Genomic DNA, 24,664 nt, shown 5'->3' with positions numbered 1-24,664 from the left:
TACAGTATCTTTGCCAAGATAGTCCCAACTGGGTTCATGAACATTTAGACATATCTGAACCATGATAAGTGTAACACTAGAAAGACCAAACCAAAGTGGAACTGGCCTACATTCTTCCTACAGACATGGTCCATGTTCCTTTTTACAAATGGAGACTTGTGACTTTAATTTATGACATAAAGGCAAGGATCCCTCTTTTCCCCACCTGTTAAACAGAAAACTTTTAGAAATCTTTTTATACTTAGTTTATACTACCCAGAATGGAAATTACTATAAAGAAAAAAAATTCTACTTAAGGCTTGAATTACTTGGTACAACTATCAATATGAATTCAATTTAATGGGCAATTATCAAGCAATAAAAGTGTGCTTAAACTATAACTTAGAATGTTAGAGTTCTTTAATCTAAAAGATATAGGAATAATAGGTCTGGTTTTAGACTTCAAATATCCCCCCACCCTCTTACCGTAATCTTGATGTATGTTCTGCTATTACATATTCCCTTCTGAGACTCTTGATTCTGCCCTAATTTAGAGTGGATTTGCTGCCAGGCTTGGTGGTACATAAACTTTAACATTCTTCTATGGGCTTAAATAATTGTCACTGAATATTATTTATCCTTTTGTTTTTGAAAACAACCAATAGGGGCAGCTAAAGGTGGAGCAGTAGATAGAATATCAGCCCTGAAGTCAGGAGGACCTGAGTTCAAATCTAACCTCAGATACTTAACACTGCCTAGGGGTGTGATCCTGGACAAGTCACTTAACATCAAATGCCTCAGCAAAAAAAAAAAAAAAAAGAAAGAAAGAAAGAAAAGAAAAAGAGGACTTCCATGTCCAGTCCTTTATCTTGCCAAATGAACTTCAGAATCTTCCTAAGACAATTCAAGTGGAAATGGTTCTGATTATGGCATAGCACTGATAGGCAGTCTGGGTTTCATGTTCATAGAACAATGAAGTTAGCACAATTGCTCTGTAGACTTCCAGGTTAGTAAGTAGTCTAATATCTCTTTTCTCCTGCCCCCCAAACTCTGAGCTAGCTCTGTGGTATACACATACCAACCTCATCATTTATGTGAACATCCCTAGAAAGTATAAGTGAACTTATTTACAGCATTCAAAATTTCTCCATTTATTTTGACCAATGGTTTCACCATGGATTATGTGGTTAATAAAGAACCTCTGTTTTCTTGGTATTGGTTGTCAAGTCAAAATTAGCACAAGGAGCAGAGAATTGATCCATACTCTGTTGCATCTCTATCTCAGAGACTGCACTGAGTGCACAATGATCTGCAAACAAAAGGTCGTGCACCAACTCTCCCTCCATTTTGGTTTTGACTTGTAGCTTTTTCAAGTTAAATGGTTAGCTTACCATCAGTACAGTAGCTGGCCTGGATGCCATTTTCATCTTCACTAAGGGTATCTGACAACATTGTAGAAATCATCATTCTAAAGAGCTTAGAAGCAAGCATATAGCCCTGTTTCACAGCATTGGTGACTGAGAAAGAATGAAAGCATTGTTCTTCATCCAGTGCATGTGTAAGTATGCCATCATGAAACTGGCATACGATACTGATGAACTTCTCCAGCAACCAAATTTTACCATGATTTTCTACAACTTTATATGAAAAGCAAATGATTATACTGATCTTCTCTATTTTAAAGTAGTCACTCTTTATTTATTTTTTTAATAACTTTTTATTGACAGAGCCCATGCCTGGGTGATTTTTTTACATTATCCCTTGCACTTATTTCTGTTCCGATTTTTCCCCTCCCTCCCTTTACCCCTTCCCCCAAATGGCAAGCAGTCCTATACATGTTAAATAGGTTACAGTATATCCTAGATACAATATATGTGTGCAGAACCAAACAGTTCTCTTGTTGCACAGGAAGAATTGGATTCAGAAAGTAAAAATAACCTGGGAAGAAAGACACAAATGCAAGCAGTTTACATTCATTCCCAGTGTTCTTTCTTTGGGTGTAGCTGCTTCTGTCCATCCTTGATAAATTGAAACTGAGTTAGATCTTCTCTTTGTCAAAGAAATCCACTTCCATCAGAATACAAGTAGTCACTCTTTAAAAGAAGAAAAGATTTGATTCAGAAATCAAAACTTTTTGAATTAGTACTAGAATGACTATCAGGGGAAATCTGGCCTTTCCGAGTGTACTGATGACTAATGTCTTATAATCCACCCCATCTTCATGCTTAGTAAATTATCACTTAGAATATCTTCCAAACCTACGGCACTCTAAAGGGTTGTATTTTTATCATCTTTGCTAGTTCAGAGATTGCTCATAAGTACTTGACATTTTCATGATTGACATTTACAGCATATATATCTGACACATTTGTAATGCTGCTAACTTCTAAGTTGTTTAATTAGATATTGCTATCATTCTAACTCCTTTATAGTTGGAAATTGATTATGCAGAAAAAAGGCGACCTTCACAAGGTCATAGAGTAGCCAACTTCAAAGTAAACTGTAAAACTGCTAACTCAGTCTCAACACTGAATTCATTCTGATTATCAGATAAATGTCTTTAACTTTGTTAAAGAAACCTTGTGGGAAACTGTCTTAGGTCTCTTCATGTCAAAAATAAGAAAATTTACAGGAGAGGCAGTGTGGTATACTAGCTAAAGAGTCAACCTCAAATGATGGTAGGTCTAAATCCTGCCTCTTACTTGTTATAGTGAAAGGACCAATCCTGTATGAGTAGGGGTTTCATCTACTGGACTTACAACTTTCAACAAAATTATAACTACAATCCCTGATCTCAAACAATATATGTTAACCAAAAAAAAAAATGGCATGCTACAGCAGAAGTACTGAGAGATTCAATCAGACAATCTCAATAAATTGCCATACACGATAGTGATTAAGTGACTTACTGGAAGTCACTCAGAATTTATTCTTGCTTAACTGTAAAAGCAACAAACATGGCAAAATGGCTTAAAAACAGATTCAAACCCATTCTAGATTTATTCATATAAAAATACAGAGAACAACCCCTCTAAGTCTGAAACAGAGCTGTGTCCTCATGATTTCCTTCTCAGTCAAAGGAGCCCTTTCTCAACTCTGAACTCATAACAGAAACAAGCCAGATTTTGTCTGAAGGGAACCTGAGCTCCAAAGAGAAGGGAAACTTTTACTTATTTTTTATGACTTTTTGCACTCTTTATCTAATCTCAGGGAGAATTACTTACAATGAGATCTAGCTTATGGCTTTGTATTTCCCAAAAAACAAGGAATAGAAAAACATACAATAATTAAGACATCAGCTTGCCCAATCAACAATTAGAGATCCATATGAATGTTTTTCTTTGGTTTTGTTATTTTTTATTTTGTTTTTCCTAATTACATGTGAAGAGGAGTAGGGCAAATTATGATTTAATCATAACACAGGTGAGAGGATGTTGCTGATTTATGTAGAAACCAATAGACTTTATATAGGAAAGGAAGTATAGTTACTGCCCAGAATTCTCACTGGAGAATCATGAAATCAGCATTATAAAGCAGAAAAATGGGAGCAAAAAATGTGCTTGAGAATTAAGAATAGCTAGTGGTCTTAGTTTTGGACTTATCCTATTATTATCTTCTAAGACAGGGGTCAAGAATGTCCAGCCTGAGGGCTATATAAGGCCTGCAAAATCATTTGCTAAGGCAACCAATCACAGATGATGATGAGCTGAAAGTTAGAGAGAAGTGATGTAAATTGTGTCCCCTTTAATATTTGACAGGGGCCCTGATGTAAATTGTGTTCCCTTTAATCTAAGGGGGAAGGGTTAGAAAGGCGCTGATATAAACCATGGGGGAAGGTGGTCCTGAGTCTCAAACCCTCTCTGCCTCTGGGAAGGGTCCATCCTTCTGTCCATAAGGGCAACTCCCAGATAAGTAATCTCATTCAATTGGAAAGCTCGGCCTAAGTCATAGCCAAGGCCCTTCATTGAGTTGGAGTTTAGTCCCTCATTCATCTGGAAATTGGCCCCTGGCTTGGAGTCAAGGAGACCCCATAAAATCACATGCTATGTACCCAGGTTTTCACAAAAATAATCTTAAAAGGATTCTCTGCCTACTAAGAAAACTGTCTTCTTAGTGTGAATAAATCCCTTTTTGCCACAAACTTCAGGTTTGCGAATTCTTTCCCAAAGAATCTGAGACATCAACCAGATGGGATCTCTCAACCCTCAATTCTTACATCTCAACACAAGAATATCCCACTGCTTGAGTATCTATAAGTTGATAATTCTGTATAGTCCATGAATGATCTTATAAATATCCAAATGATCCTTGGCCAAAAAAAAAAAAAAAGTTTTCCACCTCTTTAATAATGACTCCCTCCCATAAAACATCAGGTCACGAGTAGACTTTCTCTAAGAGAAATTTTAGATTGGTCCAAAGAGAAAGGTTTAAATAACAATCTACATTATATAATAATTATAACAGTGATTAGTGAACATGGTTTAATGGGAGCTAAGATTTTTCTACTGGCTGCAGAGTTCCACTAGTTCAATAAGTGTCCCTAACAAAGATCTCATTTCCAAGAAATATAAGAAACTGATTCAAGTATGGAAGAATAAGGATCTTTCCTTATATTTATGCAAAGATTTTCTCCAGCTATATGAGAATTAATTTCTAATTATTAACTGCATTAGATTTTTTTGTTTTTGTTGCCTTTAGTCACTCAGTCATGTCCTACTCTTTGTGACTCCATAGACCATAGCACATTGAGCCCTTTTCTCCTCCACTATGTCTCAAAGTCTGTACAAGTGTATGTTGTTTCCATAATACCATCTATCCATCTCATCCTTTGCTGTGATCTTTTCCTTTTGCCTTCAATCCTTTCCAAGATGAGGGTCCTTTCCAATAAGTCCTATCTTCTCATTATATCATCTTCAATATTTGAACTTCCAGTGAATAGACTGAAATATTTTTTTTAAGTATTGACTGATTTGATTTCATTGCTGTCCAAAGTACTCTCAGTCTTCTCTGGCACTACAATTAAAAAGTATAGGTTATGCAGCTCTCAGCTTTTCTTATAATCTGACTCTCATAGACATATATTGCTACTGGAAAAAAAACATAGTTTTGACTCTACAGATCTTTTTCAGCAAGGTGATATCTCTGCTTTTTAGTAGACTGTCCAGATTTGCCATAACTTTCCTTCAAAGGAGCAAACATCTTTTAATTTACACTCTCCTCTTTCACTCCTGTCAAGAGATGTCTTAATTTCTCTTCACTTTCTGACATCAGAGTGATATCATCTGCATATCTGAGACTGTTTTTATTTTTCCTTGCAACCTTAATTCTAGCTTTTGAATAACACACCTATGTCATTTTTCATGGTATACTCTACATATAAATTAAATAAATAAGATGACAATATACAGCCTTGTCATATTTCTTTTCCAATCATAAATTAACTAGTTATTGCATGTTTGGCTCTAAATGTACTTTCTTGGCCCACCTACTGGTTCCTCAAAATTCAAGTATTGTATTTCCATCCTTTTGAGGATTTGCCATATTTTAATGTGAGTAGTGTAGTCAGTAAAGCAGAAGTAGATTTTTTTTTTCCTGGAATTCCTTTGCTTTCTCCGTAATCCAATGAATGTTGGTAATTTGGTCTTCACTGATTAGCCAATAATAGGTCCCATTCCAAGACTCACTTGCACATTGTCTAGGTTTTGATGGCTCAGAGTGAATATAAATCATAATTGTTTCTAGTCTGGCCAGAAATTCTGAGGGTCTCCCTTCTCAAACTGATTCTTTTATGATAAAGAAGGACATGTTTTGCTTCCATTCTTATCTAGCTTTTAATTACTGATGGGCATTGCCTCAAACAAACTGAGATCTAGGAAAGATCTTAACTTAAAAAGGTCAATGATAATTTTGTTTCCTTCTTACTGTGCTTAGCACCTCTACCTTGGTACCATGAAGCAATGAGAAACTTGCCAAGATTGTCATACCTGACATTGTTCTAAGTATCTTTCTGGAAACTAGTCACATTAAAACTCATTTCTATTTGCTTCTATCCCAAATATACACCATTTCTTTTTTTAAAAAAAACAAGAAAATTTTATTTAAAGAAAATTTTAAAATAAAAATAAAACTTGAAAAGCTTTCTGTATGACATCATGCTAAGATAATTCCATCAATTACTTCTAGTCATTGTTGGAGCTAGAATTTTTATACTACATTGAATAATAATTATGATACTGCATATCCCTGATTTACCACTTAGCTTATTGAAAAAGCTTCTAGTTAATCCTCATTACATATAATGCTTTGTCTTGATTTAAAATATTGTGATAGCATCTTAAAATCTCCTTTTTAGTAAAATTGAAAATAGTACAAAATTATTTTTCTACAAAGTGCTTTCTAGACTTCAGGAGAAAAGTCCCTTAGAAAGATAAGGAATAGGTTGTAAATAAAAAAAGTTTCTTCTTAAATAATTAGATTGAGTGACACCCAAAGGTTTAACAAAGAGTAAGTCTTTTCTTATTTACTTCATAGCTTCCCCACCCATTGGGAGCAAATTGACTCCTTGACCCACCCTTTTCCACTGTGAAAGTATATTGACTTTTAGGAAAGGAGGAAAACCTTTTATTTATTCTGGCTTTCATGGGAGTGGTAGAAGAGGGAACCTGGTGATGGTCAGTAGTTCCATAACTTTTAACTCCAATTGTATTTCTACATATTGTGATCTTTTCCTTGTTCAAGGCTCCTATAAATGTTGCCTAAAATAACCATGGAACAGATAGTTATGTTAGAGAGCAAGGGAAAAGTATACTAATTTGGACATTTCTGTCTCTAAGCTAGAAATACTTATATATTAGATTAATACTAAGTTAAACAAAATATTAATATGATATTTTCTTCCATAATAGATATTACGTATAATTTTTTTTGAGGAAGGAGGTTGTGTGGCAATTTGGTTTAAGTGACTTGTCCAAAGTCACATAGTTAGTAAGTGCTAAATGTCTGCGATCAGATTTCAACTCAGTTCCCCCTGACTCCAGGGATAATACTCTAATCACTGTTCCATCTAGCTGCCCCACTTTTTATTTTATCATTTTAAAGAAAAATATATTTGTTCTTAAGTTTTATATTACATATATTTTAAAATAGGAGTGGGTGTTTTATCTTGTCAAAAGCTTTTTTTGCATCAATATAGTCATCATTTTAAAAAAATTGATATAATTGTTTTCATATTTTTCCTAATATTGAACCAACCCTTAATTTCAGGATATCAATGTAAAATCTTTGTATATGATGCTAACATTTTGTTTACTATTTTTCTTTTAATGTTACAGTTTTTGGTTTTCTTCTGTTTTGACTCTTACTGGTTTAAGTATTAAAATCATTTTTATGTCAGAGGAAGAACTTAGCAATATCATGTTTCTTATATTTTAAATAAATGTAATACTAGAATTAATTATTCTTTGAATGTTTAATATAACTCTCTTATAAATTCATCTGTTCCTAGTTTCTTTTTTTTTCCTTTGAAAATTCATGGATAGGTTATGTAAATAGGGTTGTGTAAGTCTTCTATTTTTTTATACTGTTAATGTATTTTATTAATTTTGTAAATATTCCTGAATTTCATTAGTGTCTAATAATTTTTATTATTTCTTCTTTATTTCTTGTGTATTTACCTTCTTTTTCATTTTAAACAACTCATCATTTAATTGTTCTCTTTTTAATCAAATTAAGTTTATCTCTTTTATTTTTTTTGTTTTTAAAAATCAGCTCCTAGTTTTATTAATTCTAATAATTGTGTTTCTTTTCAATCTTGTTAATTCTTTATTTTTCAGAATTTTTCTTTAGATATTTAATTGAAGTTTTTAAATTTGTTTGTTTTCTAAGTATTTTTCCCCGGTTAAATCCCAATTCACTAATCTTTTTCTCTTTTGTAAATGAATGTATGTAAAGGTATAATATTTTGCTATGAATTAGTTTAACTATATCCCCAAATTTTGTTACATTTTGTCACTATTATCATCTTTAGAGAAATTATCTATTATTTGTATGATTTATTCTTTGAACCATCCATTCTATCAGATTAAGTCATTTAGTCTCTAATTTTGAATCACTTATTCCATGACCCTTTATTTAATATAATTGTTTGTTAAAATATATATATATTTAAATTTCTCCCTTCTGCATTTGTTCATGAGATTTGTATGCCCTGATATTGGTAATAGATCATAGATAAGGGACAGAGAATAAACATTCAAAAGTTTCTTTTGAATGAATGAATACTCAAAAGAGTAGTTACTGGAAACATATACAAGGACTGAGTGGAAGGAAAATCTTATGGGGATAAAAAGGGGAGTCATTTGGTGTCCAAGAGTGAAATCTTCCTTATTGTGATTGTAAAATTATAAAAATTTGTTCATTTTGTTTACATGGATTAGATTTGCTAAAAATGAAGTTTGTTAACCTTATTTGAATTAAATAAAGTTTGCTAAACTGATTATAATCAGAAGAACCTTGCAGTATTTGCTAAAATAATACTGACTGGTCCAAGATTGGATAGAGAAAAAAACCTGGTACATAGACAGATTAATCACTCGTTAAAGGTAGAGTCAGTTTTTTTTAACTAGGTTTTTCAATAAGATGATCCTCTCAAATATGTGGACAATTTTGTAAAGTTACTGTGAACGGTTAAGATTATATATATATTCCTTTTAACTCCCACTTCAATAATCACAAATAGTTTATAACAAAAAACTTCTATTGAAGACCTAAACTTCTTTATCACTTATATTTTTTTTAAATTGACCCAAAAGGGTCCCCAGGTTGTTGGGATGCTAAATCAGGCTAGGACCAGAGAAGACTTCTGAGTCATTTTTTTCTTACTCTTACAGGGGTTCTTGGTCATTTTCACACAGGGTTCCACCCACAGGTCCTCTCCTATTCTTGTGGAGTTATGAACAATCCCCCTTACTGGACTCAATAGGGCTTTTCTACCCTTTGCTATAAGTTTCACTACTTGACATGAGGCCCTAAGCCTTTAACTGATGGGTGCTTCGGCCCTCTTCCTCACCAAAGACCTCATCTGATTGTTTCTTTCCATTTGTCATGAAGTTACTCTGAGTTGATCTTTCTACCCACATGGGCTTGTTTCTTCAAGATTTATGTAGAATTCTAGCAATACTTCTGTTCATTGCAGGTCTACATAGAAGAATCTACAAGTGTGTCTTTTTATTCCTTTTTTAAATGCTTCATTTTTAAACTTCACTAGAATGTTGCTAGTAATCTAGAATCCTCTGCCATGCTGCCATCTTCCCATGATCTTTTTCTATATTTCCATCCAGTTTTCTCCAGAGAGTTATCATATTTAATGTTGTCAAAATTCTCTGCAGATCCTTAACTTCTCTGTTGATTTTTGAATGTAGCTATTAGATTTATCCAGGGGTTAATGGGGCAAATTGAGGTTTGGTATTATTACAGTTTTATTGTCTATTTCTCCTTGTAATCATTTAATTTTTCCTTTAAGTATTTATAAACTATGCCACTGGGCATATATATGTGTGTGTCTGTATTTATATATATAATTGAAATCAATTAATTTCTCTGTTATCTTTAAGCAAAATGTAATTTTTCTCTTTGGGTCTTTAAATTAAGTCTATTTTTGTTATTGTTTTGCCTGAAATCATAATTATTACTCTTGATTTTTACTGTAAAAACAACGTTGTAATCTATAAGAACTGGGATCAATACAATCATCCATCATTCGTGATTACAGAAGATGAATGATGAAACTTGTTATCCATTACAGAGAATAATGGATTTAAGGTGAAGACTGAGACATATATGGTAGAATTTGCCTTGCTGATGATGATGCATATCTATTGTAAGAATTTTTTTTTAATGAGTAACAGATGAGAGAGAAAAAAGATCCTTGTTCATTTTGAAATAGATAGGTGGGAGTTTTACTGATATAAAATGTTTCAGTGAGGTCACCATAATATTTGTTTTACTTTACTGTTATTGTTGTTTTGTTGTTGTTGTTGTTGTTGTTGTTGTTAAAAGAAACTTCTCATAAAGTGGAGAAACTATAAATATGTGAAATATAAAAACAAAATACCATCAATAAAAGTGAAAGTTACCAAAAAAAAAAAAAAAAGAAGTAGAAGAATGTTGATATTAAATGGTAGCATAAGGCACTTTTTATATGCATGTTGAGATAGCTTTTTTTTAAGGTGACAAGGAGGATATTCTTACGATGTGATATGATTTGGGAGACTAGGATTTGAACCACCAGTGTTTCTTTTTTGCTACCTAAGGCATAAAAAGCAGTCTAGATGTATATATAGGGAAACAACCTACATTTAAATTAGGAAATAGAAATTATATCATTTTAATCTTTAATCCATAAATTTATTTTTATTAAATTTTATTATTCATGAGTATTTTATTGATTTCCAATCCCTAAGCTGAATTATTATACTGGACTAAGTTAAATCTCTCCTAAATACCTGTAAAATGAAGGGCTTTGAATAGATAATTTCTAAAGCCATTTCAGCCTCTATGTTCTATTACTCTGTGTTTCTGTGTGCAAATGTGCACTGCAAGGGACACAAAGAAGTGTAATACAGATTCTTGCACTCAAGAAACTTACAATTAAATTAGGTGGAATCACAAATACAAAAAATGACTTAACAGTTTAAGAATTAAATAACAGTGTGGTACTGCCACATGAGATATCATGTTTAATTATTTTTTAATATATTAAATCTCTAAAATAACTTTGTGATATTTAAAATTTTTTTATAGATTGCACTGTAAAGCCATGTACTAAACAACTCCATCTTACTCTTGCTCATAAATTTTATCCCCATCATCAAAAGACTCTGGAACAATTGGCAAAATCCATTGATCAAATATACAATTGTCAATGGACTGCAGCTCTGTATTCTAGGGATATGCGCTTTGTGCATTACCAGGTAAGATTTAAACTTCTTCCCCATGAAGTTTCAATTCCATGGAAAGGTTTTGCCTTTAATATGGGAGGTAGGAGTGGAAATGAAGAAAAGGTATCATATTAACTAAGAGAATTCTTATGTCTCTATGTGCATGTACCTGGTGTGGATACCCCTTAATTGGGACATGGACCACTCACTTTCTAGGTTAGCTCATTCCTCTCAATGTGCGATTTCATTGGTAAGTCTCAGTTCTCAGAGAAGAACCACCACTGTGGCTATATTCAAAATCGCTCAGGATTCTAGGTAAAACATATTCTTTCTATAAGTTATTGTCACACTTGACAATATATATGCTTCAGATTCACTACTATAACACTTATTGTGGAAAAAAATAGGTTTTGTATGATTCAATTTATACAAAATCAATTATTCCTAATGATGATACCCTTAGATCTTAAACATAATCATTTACTTAACAATAAAATAAACATATTAATAACCAGTACAAAGATAATATAAAGAAATAAAGGAATCATGATAGTTAACATTTACATAGCACTGAATATATGTCAGGTACGATATAATGTGCTTTTATGGATATTATTTTATTTCATATTCATAAAAATCCTGTGAGGTAGTGGTATTAATATCCCCATTTTACAGATGAGGAAAGTTAAGTAAACAGTTTAAGTTACTTACTCAAAATCACATAGCTAGTAAGTATCTGGTGTGACATTTATGACTTAGGAACCTGGATACCAATCTCCCACCAATGCATTCAATCTCTATGGAGAGAGAGGACACATATTTAACGAAATATAAACATAAGAGTCAAGAAAATCATATCATAACTCTAGAGTGTATTCAGGCTTTATTCTTTTCATTTGGAAACATCTATACCACACAAAACTGTTTCTCCAATAACTGTTGTCCTTCTGGTCCTCAGAATTCTCTAATTAAGCAAATCCAAAGCATTTACATTATATCATCATGGCTGTGCCATATGAGGAATTTGTATCAGTTGAATTTATTGATATGGTCAATACATGTATCAGTCCCTCATTACACAAGCAATGTAAACAAGTCCTGTCAGTTCTTTATTCACCCCTAGATTCCATTTCTTTGTCAGCTAGCCTATTCAACAATAAATCTACTGCGAAGCTTGTCTTAGCCATTTCTAATTTTTCTCTATTTAACCAGCAGAATTTGTAAGACACATTTGTGAGAGAATTCACATGTAGATGTCATTAGAAAGTAGTTCACCAGCTCCAGCAAATCAGGAACTTGCAGCTGGAGCCTTTGTGTTATCTAGTCTTCCTACTGCATTTTTTTTCACTCAGTTCTGCCAGAAACTGCTTTTTTCCTTCTCATTCAATCTTTACTGCCTCAGTTCTCTTCTGCCCATTCTTGATTGCTCTATCCAGGTTCTTCACCACTTTCAGTGATTCAATTAGTGCCTTCTATTATTCAGTAATTCATCTTTCCCTTTATGAGGTAAAAAAAAAAAAAAAAAACTAACTTCCCTTTTCTGTTAGTTATAAAAGCAAAAGGCTTCATAGTCTTCAGTTACCATATTTGATATTTTTGTGAGTTTTAACCTAAGCCTTAAAAATAGTTATACAAAAATGAATTGTAGGAACATGAACACAACATGCAGCTTCACCTATTTCTCAGTCCTCAGTCCTCTTAATATTCAGTGTCTCTAAAAACTTTATTTCTTTATACTTGCATTTTAGTAGTTTTTAGGACATAAAAGTTTGTTTTCTACTACCTTTTACCTAGCAAACTCTTTTAATATTAAAGGACATCATTTTGCATTCATTACAAGAGTATAAAAACAAAGTATAATGTAAGCCTTTTTGCTTATTCAAAAGTTCATTTCCTGTCTTTTTTGGTAAACACATTTCTTCCATTTTTTCTGATTTCTTTGCCCATATATTTTAGCTATTTTTATAAAACAAAAGTTCTTTTTGTGAACCTTTTCAGCTACAAAACTATTCATCTTCTAGAAAAACTTGACATTCTTCTCAAGTTGATTTCTTTTTTCTTCTTTTGTCAGCAACTAAAATTATCACATCTTAAAGGAACAGTACTTACACTTATATCAAGGAAGTTATCCTTCAAGCTGACTCTTTCAAATGAAAGATTATTTCTTCATCCTAAATTCAATAAAAACTATTTTGTTTCTTGTCTACTAAAGATGATGGAACTAAGGTGGTTGAGCCAAAAAAAGAAAGATTTCTGTCCTACAAAAAAAAAAAAAATCATTGCAAAATACAATGTTACATGATAAAACTATTTGGCATCTGAGATTTGTAATTGAATGGGAAAACATCCCCTTTTCCTTGAGAGCAACCATGATCTCTTTTGCCAGAAGGCAGGATTAGGTAGTGACACAGAGTTTAAAAGCTCTAAAATTTGTGACAAGACTGAATGGAATAAGGGAGCCCTCAACAGGTAACCAAAGGAATTAGTAGCATGGAGGCAATAGGCAAAAGGGAAAGAAAAAAGAAACCTCAATTGTGGCAAAGAAAGAGATTGAAAAATTTAATCAGAATTGTAGAATAGAATTGGATTTTCCAATTGAAATTTGAAATGGAAATTTTTCCAATTGAAATTTGGAATAGAATTGAGACTTGAAGCTACTGGTCTATCCACATCTTTAAGCACGGAAGAAATTCTAAGAAAGATTTGTCTCAGCTATCCTAATCTAGGTACTAAAGGCCTGTCCCCAAAGGTGATCCCTTAATATTTAGAGTATCAATGCTGCATTGGCCACAAAACTTTGCCTTGATTCAATCTCTTCCTGACCTTAAAATATGGTCTTCACCTGTCCCTTTCAAAAGGCCACAAAAGCCTCAGAAGAAGAAAATGCTAAAAAGGATTCTCTCTTAATACTGTTTCTTATTTGACATTTTGAATGAGGGATTCACTACTATCCACGAAGAACACAGTTGAAAATAATGAAGCAAAAAAGGATAGAAGATGGATGACTAAAGCCTTTTAAATGCCACTTCAACCAAAGAAGGAGCCTCCCATGTATCATTCTGCAGGATGTTTATGCACAGCCCACAATCTTTCTGATATATTTCCCTTACAATGCATTATGAGTTTCTGTGAAGGAAAGGCCACAGTTTTCCCCACAAGAAGAAATGTTTTTTTCAGCTACTCAACATATACTACAGATAATACAGTTATTACACAGAAGATTAAATTTTATGTGATTGTGTGGTTTATTAAACCTTGTAAAATCACAAATGTACTCTGAATGGAACACAGACATTGGTCTTCATATCTCCTCCTCCTTACCTTCTTTAAGGTATATGGGGAAGAATCCTTCACCAACTACTACCACAAGAACATGGGAGGAAGTAAAGGAGTGTAGTGAGTGAGATCCCAGACTCATCAATGGGATAAGAATGTCTAGATCAAACACAGCAGTTTTCTGCGTTAAGCCCTGAATGGCTGCTAAGAAATCTCTCTCAGACTATGGCTTCATAATACACATAATCCACAATACCAATTCCTGAATTCAGTTGCCACTAGCTTGGATAGTTTGACTTCCTCTATTAGCAAGTAAACATGTTCATGTTTCTTCATGTCATGGAATGAAGAGCCTAAATCTCATGGATGAACTAGTATTCAATATAGCATACTTATGTCCAGATTCATCACTACTTTTATCTTCTCTCTTGAACACCTCTGTTACAAAGCCAGCTTTCAAATCTTTCCATATCATCTTCATCCCTAAGCATTACTTTATTCCTGTTTAGCGCAGCCCTGCTTCTGAGATTTTCTTTTTAAAGAAAATAATAATTGTCATCAGTGTTCCATCATCTTTTTTTATGACATGAACACCACAGGCCCAAGGTCAAGTAATAATTTGGAAGACAGGGAAATGGCAGTCTTAAACAAGAATTGGGAAATAAGGGAATGAAATTTGTCTAAATCACACATACTACATGGGTGTTAAATGTGCCACCTGAATTAGATTAAAGTATAATTGGGAAATAATGAAATAAATAAAAGTGCAACAAAGCATAGGTAATGTTCATTTGTGTTTTGCTTTTTGTAGTCTTCAAAAACCCTTATGTATGGTTTAGTTTCCCCTATTTCTATTTGAGTTTAACACTCATATACATATGAGGTGTACACCACCTCATAGTAGAACCTGGGTTCAAGTCTGTTTCTGATTGTATGTTTACAAATAATATAACACATTTAAAATAATTTAACTATTCTGAGTCTCAGTTTCCTTACCTGTGAAATGGAGATTAATACTTTTGGTCTTGGAGAATTTGGGGGAGATGGTTGAAATTATAGTGTCTCAAAAACATTGCATAAGTAAAGAGCACTGAGAGGCTAAGTGACTTTACTAGCATTATATAGCTAGTTTGAAGTTAGATTGCTTTTTTGTCTGAGTCCAGTTTTGCAATGATCATTTCATGCTGCTCTCACAAGTAGTCATTAGATTATAAATTGTAGAGAGTGACCAATCCATATTAGTAGAGGAAATCTCCTTACCAGGAGTTAATTTCCTTTACCAGTGATATCACAGATCTAAGTGAGATTGCAATGAGGACAGAAAGAGTTCACATGTGTAAAGTACTATAGAAACTTTAAAGTATAATATAAATCTTATTTGTTATTATATTCTTGGTATCTTAGTAATCTATTATTCTTCATGTCAGGTAGTTGATAATGGCTGAAAGCTCTCTGAAAATCTAGTTTCAAGACATTTCATATTAGAGGGAGGTAACTGTCAAAATGTGATTACCAACATTTATTTTTTAACTCCCATTTGTGTTATGATTAGTTAAGGAAAGAACTTTTTTGTTAGATTTTTGATAGCCCAATAAAGTTTTTTTTTAATCTTCTTTAGACTTTGGAATGATGTTGGAGGGGCAAAGCTATATCATAGTGTGTAGAAATTCATAGAAGCACTTCATTATTTATCTATGGGATAACATTTTTATTCTATACTTAGCATATAATCATTAACAAAACAGTTAATAAATGTTTTTAAAATGAAAAAATAATACATAAAACCACAATCTTAGAATTCTTTATAACTAGTTTGTAAAGTATACATTTTTGTTTGCTTTCATGGCCCCTTCTGATCTCTTTTTCTTTAATGTATTTTAGTTTTGTTTTGTTATTTTTCCCATACACAATCATTTTTATTGAAGGTGTCAAACATGCAGCACATAACACTACTGAGTAGAGCCCAAAGTTTTAAAAATGTATTTGGGAAATGCTTAATAAAATAAATGAAAATACAATAAAAGAGAAATTATATTTTAAAATTAAGTCAAATGTGACCCACAAGGATTTGATGTACAATTTAGTGGCCCCCACTTCTATTTGAATTTGGCTTTTGTTGTTTAATCATTGTTTTTACTTGTGTTCAACTCTTTATGATCTCTTTTAGGATTTTCTTGGCAGAAATAATGGAATGGTTTGCCATTTCCTTCTCCAACTCATTTTACAGATAAGGAAACTGAGGCAAACAGGGCTAAGAGACTTGCCTATGGTCACACAGCTAGTTAGGGAGGATGCCACGTTGTCTGTATTTTCAGTTTGACATTGATAATTTACACTATATATTGTTTTGATTCTGGATATGGATTTTTAAAGTTTTCTTAATTTGTATATGTTGCGATTGCTCCCCAAAGCAAATTGTTTTATGATTCCTGAAAAGAATTTCCTACCTTTCTAGACACTGAGAGCACTATTCCAGTATAAGCCTCAAAACATGGATGAGTTGATGCTTACTGCAGGTGAATACATCTTTGTTGATCGAACCCAACAAGCTGAAGCCAGTGAAGGTTGGGTTATTGGGATCTCCCACCGAACAGGCTGCAGGGGCTTTGTGCCTGAGAATTACACAGAGAGAGCCAATGAGTCTGATACTTGGGTTAAACACAGGTTAGTGTAAATACTGCCTTGGAGTGACAATTACACCTCAAATTAGAGCATGTATATATATGTTTATAAGAGGGAGAATGTATTACTTTCTTTCCATTTAACTCACAAAATATATCTCCCAAACTGCGCTAAATCTATGTGTGTGCATGTGTAGTGGCTTTAGAATTATCTCATTTTTATTAGATGATTTGTGCTTCTTTATTGATTTGTATAAGTTTATAGTAAATTTCCTGGTTTGTTCTTAAGATTCTGCAGCCATCATTGAAAAAATGCAAATTTTGTAGTTTGAAAAATGTCACCATCTAAAATTTATGAGCATTAAAGAAAACAATATAAGCAAAAGCACTTAATAAATAGGAAAATATCCAAATTAAAGGTGTTTTCATACTTTAATGCATTTGTGATTTTATCAATGTGAGTATTCCTTCCAGTAGTGAAGATTAAGTCTTTCTATTGGTCTATCCTTTGTACATTTTCTCACAAATCATTCTGGGTGAATCCATTAAAATTACTAAGGATATTCCTTTAATCTCTTGACATTTCTGGAATATCAGTGGTACATGAGGGTTGTGTGTGCTCTTATCCTTACCACCTAATTGACCTTCCTTCTTTTGCAGTCTCTCATAACTTTCTAAATACCACTTATCTTATTAAGATGAAGTTAGTTTTATTTAGCAGTATGCTTATGCCAGCAATGCTACTTTTGGTTAATTCTAAATTTTAATTTGTTGAAAATATTTATATAGCATGATTTGCATAAAGTACCACCAGAAGAACAGTTTTTTTTAAAGTGGACTTTTCTTTCCAAGAAAAGTTTGTTTAGGATCACTAAAACACTGTAAAGTCTCCCAAAGACAGTCCTGAGCACTTCTTCTTTTTTCTTAAATTTTGGGAGCCAGTTAGCTGTCAATATGTAGCATCTGTACAAATTATATATCCAGTTCCTTCTATATTAATAGGAATAGGTAGGATAAGTAATGCACATGCTCATATTGCAGAGTAGCCCATATGGCAAGTGTCTCTCCTTATATATTTCCAGCCTCTTTTCCCCCTACTCTTCTCTGAGGGAGATTTTCATTTCTGTCAGGAGAGAAAGCAGAAGCTTGAGACTGGAGGCCATCACCCTGTTCTTCTCAAAGGCAGAGGGGCTACCACACAAAAAATTATATCTGGCTGCTCCCTTAAATATTATAGTCTAGGAGATATGATTAGGTTCCATCTAACTTTTGTTAGCTTTGTAATTTGGGGGAAAAAAAAAGAAAAGCCCAAGCTCTATATCCAAGGCTTGACCTCTTCATCGTTTAAAACTAGTTTCACAATGAACATATATAATGAATAGTAAAGAAACTTATTTATCTAAATCATAAAAGAGAATCATAGAAGAATGTGTAGTAAACAATACAGAGTGAAGGAGTTTTCCTATTGGGAATAAGATAATTCAGTTCAACAGAAAGAGTGCCCTGGATTTCACCCAATGGACAATTATCCCAAGACTCTAGAGAAGTAAGTTAGGGATAGGGACAATGTGGAGACTGTCAATTCTTCTAATGACTCCAGAGTCAGAGTCAATTTGAAGTGGAGTTGAACTCTTCCATCTTTTTTTCCCCCCAAGCTAGAAACCAATTAGGTGCTATGCTTTAAAAAGATTTATTTAGAGAGTCCCAATGTGGGAATGGCATAGGTTGAGCCTTGACACAGGGGTTACACTGTAACTGCACATCCTAATCTGGACAGTAGACATTCATCATCCATTTTATTTTTCATTCACTTGATTGGTTATTATGCTGAGCTTTTTTGAGCAATAACAGATCTTATTTAGGAAGCTCTGTAATATTCTGGATGGTGCTTGATTACAATCAGTATAATATCATCCAAAAACAGCATCCTTTAGGGGATCTCATCATCTACATGAATTGTTTTCTCCATTTGGACTTTATGTGGGATATCTTCTTTTATGCTGATCTACTTTTATTTTTTTTTATTAAAGCTTTTTCTTTTTCATTCTTTTTTTCTTTCTTTTTTTTATTGCAAGGCAATTGGGGTTAAGTGACTTGCCCAGGGTCACACTAGGGAATGTTAAGTGTCTGAGGTCAGATTTGAACTCAGGTCTTCCCAACTTCAGGGCTGGTGTTCTATCCATTGCACCACCTAGCTGCCCCAATCTTTTATTTTCAAAACATAAGCATGGATAGTTTTTCAATACTGATCCTCGCAAAACCTTGTGTACCAAATCTTCCCCTCTTTCCCTCAACCCCCTCCCCTAGATGGCAGGTAATCCAATATATGTTAAACATGTTCAAATATATCTTAAATTCAATATATGTGTACATATTTATACAATTATATTGCTGCACAAGAAAAATCAGATCACAAATGAAAAAAAAAAAATGAGAAAGAAAACAAAATGCAAGCAAACAACAAAAAGAGTGAAATACTATGTTGTGATCCACATTCAGTTCCCACAGTCCTCTCTCTGGGTGTAGATGGTTCTCTTCATCACAAGATCATTTGAAATGACCTCAATCATCTTATTGTTTGAAAGAGGGTGACTTACTTTTAGGAAGTATCATTTTTCCCATTTTTATATTATGTTGACATTAATAACTAGAAGACCATTGAACCCAAGTGGTCTCTTGTTTATTTTTTCTGTCATGAAATTATTGACTTATTGAATCAAATGTATATGTATTTTTAATAGTTGATAAACTAGTTAATAGACAAAATAAAAGTAGAATTGAGGCTGCTAGATGACACACACAGTGGATAGAGCTTTGAATTTGGAGTCAGGAAGACACAAATTCAAATATCTGTCACAGATATTCATTAGATGTTTGGCTCTGAGTAAATCATTTAATATCTCTGGACTTAAATTTTCTCATTCCACCATTTCTCTTTAATCTCCAAAAAAAATTATGGTATCTCTGCAACTAATCACAAGAAGAGCTCAGCTTCATATGCTGTCACCACTCCCTTCTTCTGTCATATAACTACAATGCTTCAAGCTACAGCTTGGAATTTCATTAGTACATGACATGAATATTGCTGAAAATATCAGCTCTAGAGTCCTCAACCCATGTCTGATATACTCTCCAAGTGAGTAATTCTTCATACTTACTGCTACATAGGTATTCAATATATTTTGTTAAACGGTATATTGAAAATAGCAAAAAATGAAAGTAAACAATTTGAGGGCTACTAGATGGGGACGGGAATGATTTTAACATAGCAATTCTATGAGCTAGGTGTTACTATTGCATTCTTTTTACAATTGAGAAAACAGAAGCAAACAGTATTTAAATGATTGGAGTATTGTGTTTGGAGTTACATTTGAATTCAGATCTTCTTTACTCCAGATCTAGTGCTCTAGCCACTGCATCTGAGCTTCTTATAAAATGTTTCCAATTATCTTCTAAAAATTCTTTTTGCTTGTAATAATTTGGAAGCCTGGATTGCAAGGAAGATGGAAGTGCCCTTGACAGTAACAGAAATGTTCATGAAGCAGCTAGATGGCACAGTGAATTTGTTCATCTAAAAAGTGCCTGTTTATATCTTTTCACCATTTGTCAATTGAGAAATGATTAATAGTATAGATTTGACAAAGTTCTTTATATATTTTAGAAATACCTTTATGATAAAACTATCTATAAAAATGTTTTCCCAATTTTCTGTTTTCTTTTTGATCTTGGCTGCATTTATTTTATTTATACAAAATCTTTTTAATATCATATAGTCCAAATTATCCATCTTCTACTTAACTTTGCTGTCTCTTGTTTATTAATGAATTGTTCACCTATCCATACATATGAGAAATAATATGCTCCATGTAAGTTTTTTGTAATCTCTCTTTCTATCTAGGTAATGTATCCATTTTGGTTTGGGGGTTTTGTTTGTTTATTTGTTTTTTATTAAAGTTTTTATTTTCAAAACATGCATAATTTTTCAATATTGACTTTTTTTTAATTTAAATTTTATTTTATTTAATAATAACTTTGTATTGACAGAATCCATGCCAGGATAATTTTTTTACAATGTTATCCCTTGCACTCGCTTATGTTTCATTTTTTCCCCTCCCTCCCTTCACCCCCCCCCAAGATGGCAAGTAGTCCTATATATGTTAAATATGTTGCAGTATATCCTAGATACAATACATATTTGCAGAACCGAACAGTTCTCCCGCTGCACAGGGAGAATTGGATTCAGAAGGTAAAAATAACTCGGGAAGAAAATCAAAAATCAAATAGTTCACATTCATTTCCCAGTGTTCCTTCTATGGGTGTAGCTGTTTCTGTCCATCATTTATCCATTGAAACTCAGTTAGGTCTCTTTGTCATAGAAATCCACTTCCATCAGAATACATCCTCATACAATATCATTGTCGAAGTGTATAATGATCTCCTGGTTCTGCTCATCTCACTTAGCATCAGTCCATGTAGGTCTCTCCAAGCCTCTCTGTATTCATCCTGCTGGTCATTCCTTACAGAGCAATAATATTCCATAACATTCATATACCACAATTTACCCAGCCATTCTCCAGTTGATGGGCATCCATTCAATTTCCAGTTTCTAGCCACTACAAACAGGGCTGCTACAAACATTTTGGCACATACAGGTCCCTTTCCCTTCTTTATTATCTCTTTGGGGTATAAGCCCAGTAGTAACACTGCTGGATCAAAGGGTATGCACAGTTTGATAACTTTTTGGGCATAATTCCAGATTGCTCTCCAGAATGGCTGGATTCGTTCACAACTCCACCAACAATGCATCAGTGTCCCCGTTTTCCCGCATCCCCTCCAACATTCATCATTATTTTTTCCTGTCATCTTAGCCAATCTGACAGGTGTGTTCAATATTGACTCTTGCAAAACTTTGTGTTCCAATTCCCCCCTTCCTTCCACATCCTCCCACTATATGTTAAACATGTAACAATATGTGTTAAATCCAATATATGCATCACGTATCCATTTTGACCTTATCTTGGCAAATGGTGTGAGATATTGGTCTATGGCAAGTTTTTAGTTATTATTTTCCTTTTTAGGCTCTCTTTTCACCTTATTTCTGTTACCTTACCTCCTTTCCTCTTATTCTTCATTTTACCCAGCTCTCTAAAGGTTCCTCCTTTATCTATTCACCCTACCTTCCTAATCTTAATCTATACAACCTTCTAAAATTTTTTATTCCACAGTTTTTTCACCTCTGTAGTAGTTCAAAAGACTTCTAAACTTCTTCATAGGAATATATTGTTTCCTCTTCAATCCAGGTGAGAATAAAATTTCAATATCACCAGCCCTCCACTGCCATCTGCTTCCTTTCTATTAGTTTTGCTTTTCATGCCCCATTTTCATGAGATAATTTCTCCTTTTAATTTTTTCCTACTCTGTTTTGATTTTTTAGAATCATTTCATCATAACACAACTCAGCCACAAGTTTTCTTTCAAATTAACTCAGTAATAATAATGATTTTAAGAATACTGAAAACATTTTCATATATCATGAAAGATATATGAAAACAGTTTAACCTTAATTAGTGTCTTATAATTAGCCTTTGATGATTTCCTTATATTTCTTCTGGATCTTTTATATAGAATTTCCATTGAGTTCTGTTCTTTTTGTTACAAATGCCTGAAAGTTATTTGGTTCATCAAACATTTTTTTTTCATTTAGAATTATACTTAACTTTGATGGATAAGTTATTCTTAAATGCAGCCCACCTCCTTTGCTCTTCAAAATATAATATCTAAATAGTCAAAGACTATAATAATCTAGTGTTTGACAAACCCAAAGACCCCAGCTTTTGAAATAAGAACTCAGTATTTGACAAAATCTTCAGGGAAAATTAAAAACTAGTATGGCAGAAACTAGGCATATCTAATACTATATACCAAGATAAGATTAAAATGTGTTCATGAACAAGATATAAAGAGTGATATTATAAGCAAATTAGAAAAACATTGTTTACCACTCAGATCTGTGGAGAAGAAAGGAATCTGTGATCAAAGAAGAACTGGAGATCATTATTAATCACAAAATAGATAATTTTGATTACATTAAATTAAAAAGTTTTTATACAAACAAAACGAATGCAGACAAAATTAGAAGGGAAGCAATAAACTGGGAAGACATCTTTCTTTTTCTTTTTTTTAAATATATAAAGAATTGACTCAAATTTATAAGAATTCAAGCCATTCTCCAATTGGATAAATGATCAAAGGGTATGAACAATTTTCAGATGAAGAAACTGAAACCATTTCTAGTCATATGAAAAGGTGCTCTAAATCACTATTGATCAAAGAAATGCAAATTAAAACAAACTCTGAGATACCACTACTCACCTCTCAGATTGGCTAAAATGACAAGAAAAGATAATGATGAATGTTGGAGGGGATGTGAGAAAACTGGGACACTAATACATTGTTGGTAGAATTGTCAGACATCTTTCTAAAACAATCACTTTAGTCACAATGAAGTCACAGGCAAAAGCTGAGTTAACAATTTGTGCCATCAAACAGAACAATAGTCACTTAATTTTTGACACATTCTTTTTTCCCCAATAATATTTTATTTTCCCAAATATATATAAAGATAGTTTTCAACATTCCTTTTTGTGAAGACTTTGTATTGCAAATTTTATTTCTTCCTCCCCTCTCCAAGATAGTAAACAATCTGAGATAAGTTAAATATTTGTAATCCTTTAAAACATATTTTCATATTTGGCATGTACAAGAATAATCAGACAAAACGGGAGGGGGGAGGAGGAGGGAGAGAAATGAGAAAAACAAAACTAAACTAAACTAAAAGGCAAAAATATTATACTTCAACTCACATTCAGTCTTTATAGTTCTCTCTTGGGATGCATATGGTATTTTCCATCCCAAATCAATTGGAATTGCCTTGAATCATTGCACTGTTGAAAAAAACCAAGTTCATCACAATTGATTATCACATATTCTTGTTACTATGTACTATGTTCTTCTTGGTTATGCTCACTTTACTCAGCATCAGTTTATGTGAATCTTTTCTCAAATCAGTCTGCTGATCATTTTTTATAGAGCAATAATATTCCATTATACTCATGTGCTATAACTTATTTAGTCATTTCCCAACTGGGGTATCCACTCAATCTCTAATTCTTATTGGCACACATTTAACACTTTTGTTTTCCTAAAATTATTCAATCCCTCTTTGACCACATTCTTCAAAGGGTCTCCTCTGTAGCTATTCAAAAGTGAAATATTTCTCCTAAATAAAGTAATTAAGAAACTTATTCCATCTAATCATTATGCTAATCTTTTCATGGCATGAATGAATGAATGAACTAATGAAAAAAAGTCTATGTAAACAAAGATAATACTGCTTTCAAGAAGCTCATATTTTAACGAGTAAGACAACACATATGGAAAGTTTCAACTTTATGTCAGAAAGAAAAAGTCCCATAATTTTTAGGGTACAAGAGCAAACCTTTTTTAAAATGTCATTTCCACTGATAAAATCATAGTTTCTGACAGAACCAACTTTTTTGGGTTTTTTTTTTTTTATTTTTATCAAGAACTTTCTTTTCTGGGTCTTCAGCAGTTATGGCTATAGTACCTGCAGGAAAATGTGCCAGGCTATGGGCAAGGGCTGCCCTAAGGCTCTGGGGTTCACAATACTGAGCTGTCTCCATTGGAATCTTAAGGGAGATGGTAGTCAAGACAGTGATTTGATTTACCTGGCACATGGTGTCTCCTATCTTTCTTTCAGGGTGCCTTGCGATTTCAGCTAAGTCATCATTCCTGTCCTATGAGTGGCAATTGGTTAGCAGTTGAATAGTA

General features: G+C 33.0%; 1 protein-coding gene across 3 annotated transcripts in view; it reads left to right on the top strand.

The window, feature by feature from the left end:
* UBASH3A (ubiquitin associated and SH3 domain containing A) overlaps window positions 1–24,664 on the top strand; it is an 88,406-nt gene that overhangs the window by 32,432 nt on the left and 31,310 nt on the right. For all 3 annotated transcript variants that reach the window (XM_051984820.1, XM_051984819.1, XM_051984821.1), the window contains exons 5-6: window positions 10,780–10,949; window positions 16,648–16,856. In XM_051984820.1, the coding sequence (XP_051840780.1) occupies window positions 10,780–10,949; window positions 16,648–16,856 (379 nt within the window). The remainder of the gene's footprint in view (window positions 1–10,779; window positions 10,950–16,647; window positions 16,857–24,664) is intronic.

This window comes from Antechinus flavipes, chromosome 3 (genome assembly GCF_016432865.1).
Source record: "Antechinus flavipes isolate AdamAnt ecotype Samford, QLD, Australia chromosome 3, AdamAnt_v2, whole genome shotgun sequence".
In the NCBI taxonomy this organism is placed as follows: domain Eukaryota; kingdom Metazoa; phylum Chordata; class Mammalia; order Dasyuromorphia; family Dasyuridae; genus Antechinus; species Antechinus flavipes.
The sequence above is the reverse complement of the archived record's forward strand: the minus strand, read 5'-3'. Positions and strand labels throughout refer to the sequence as shown.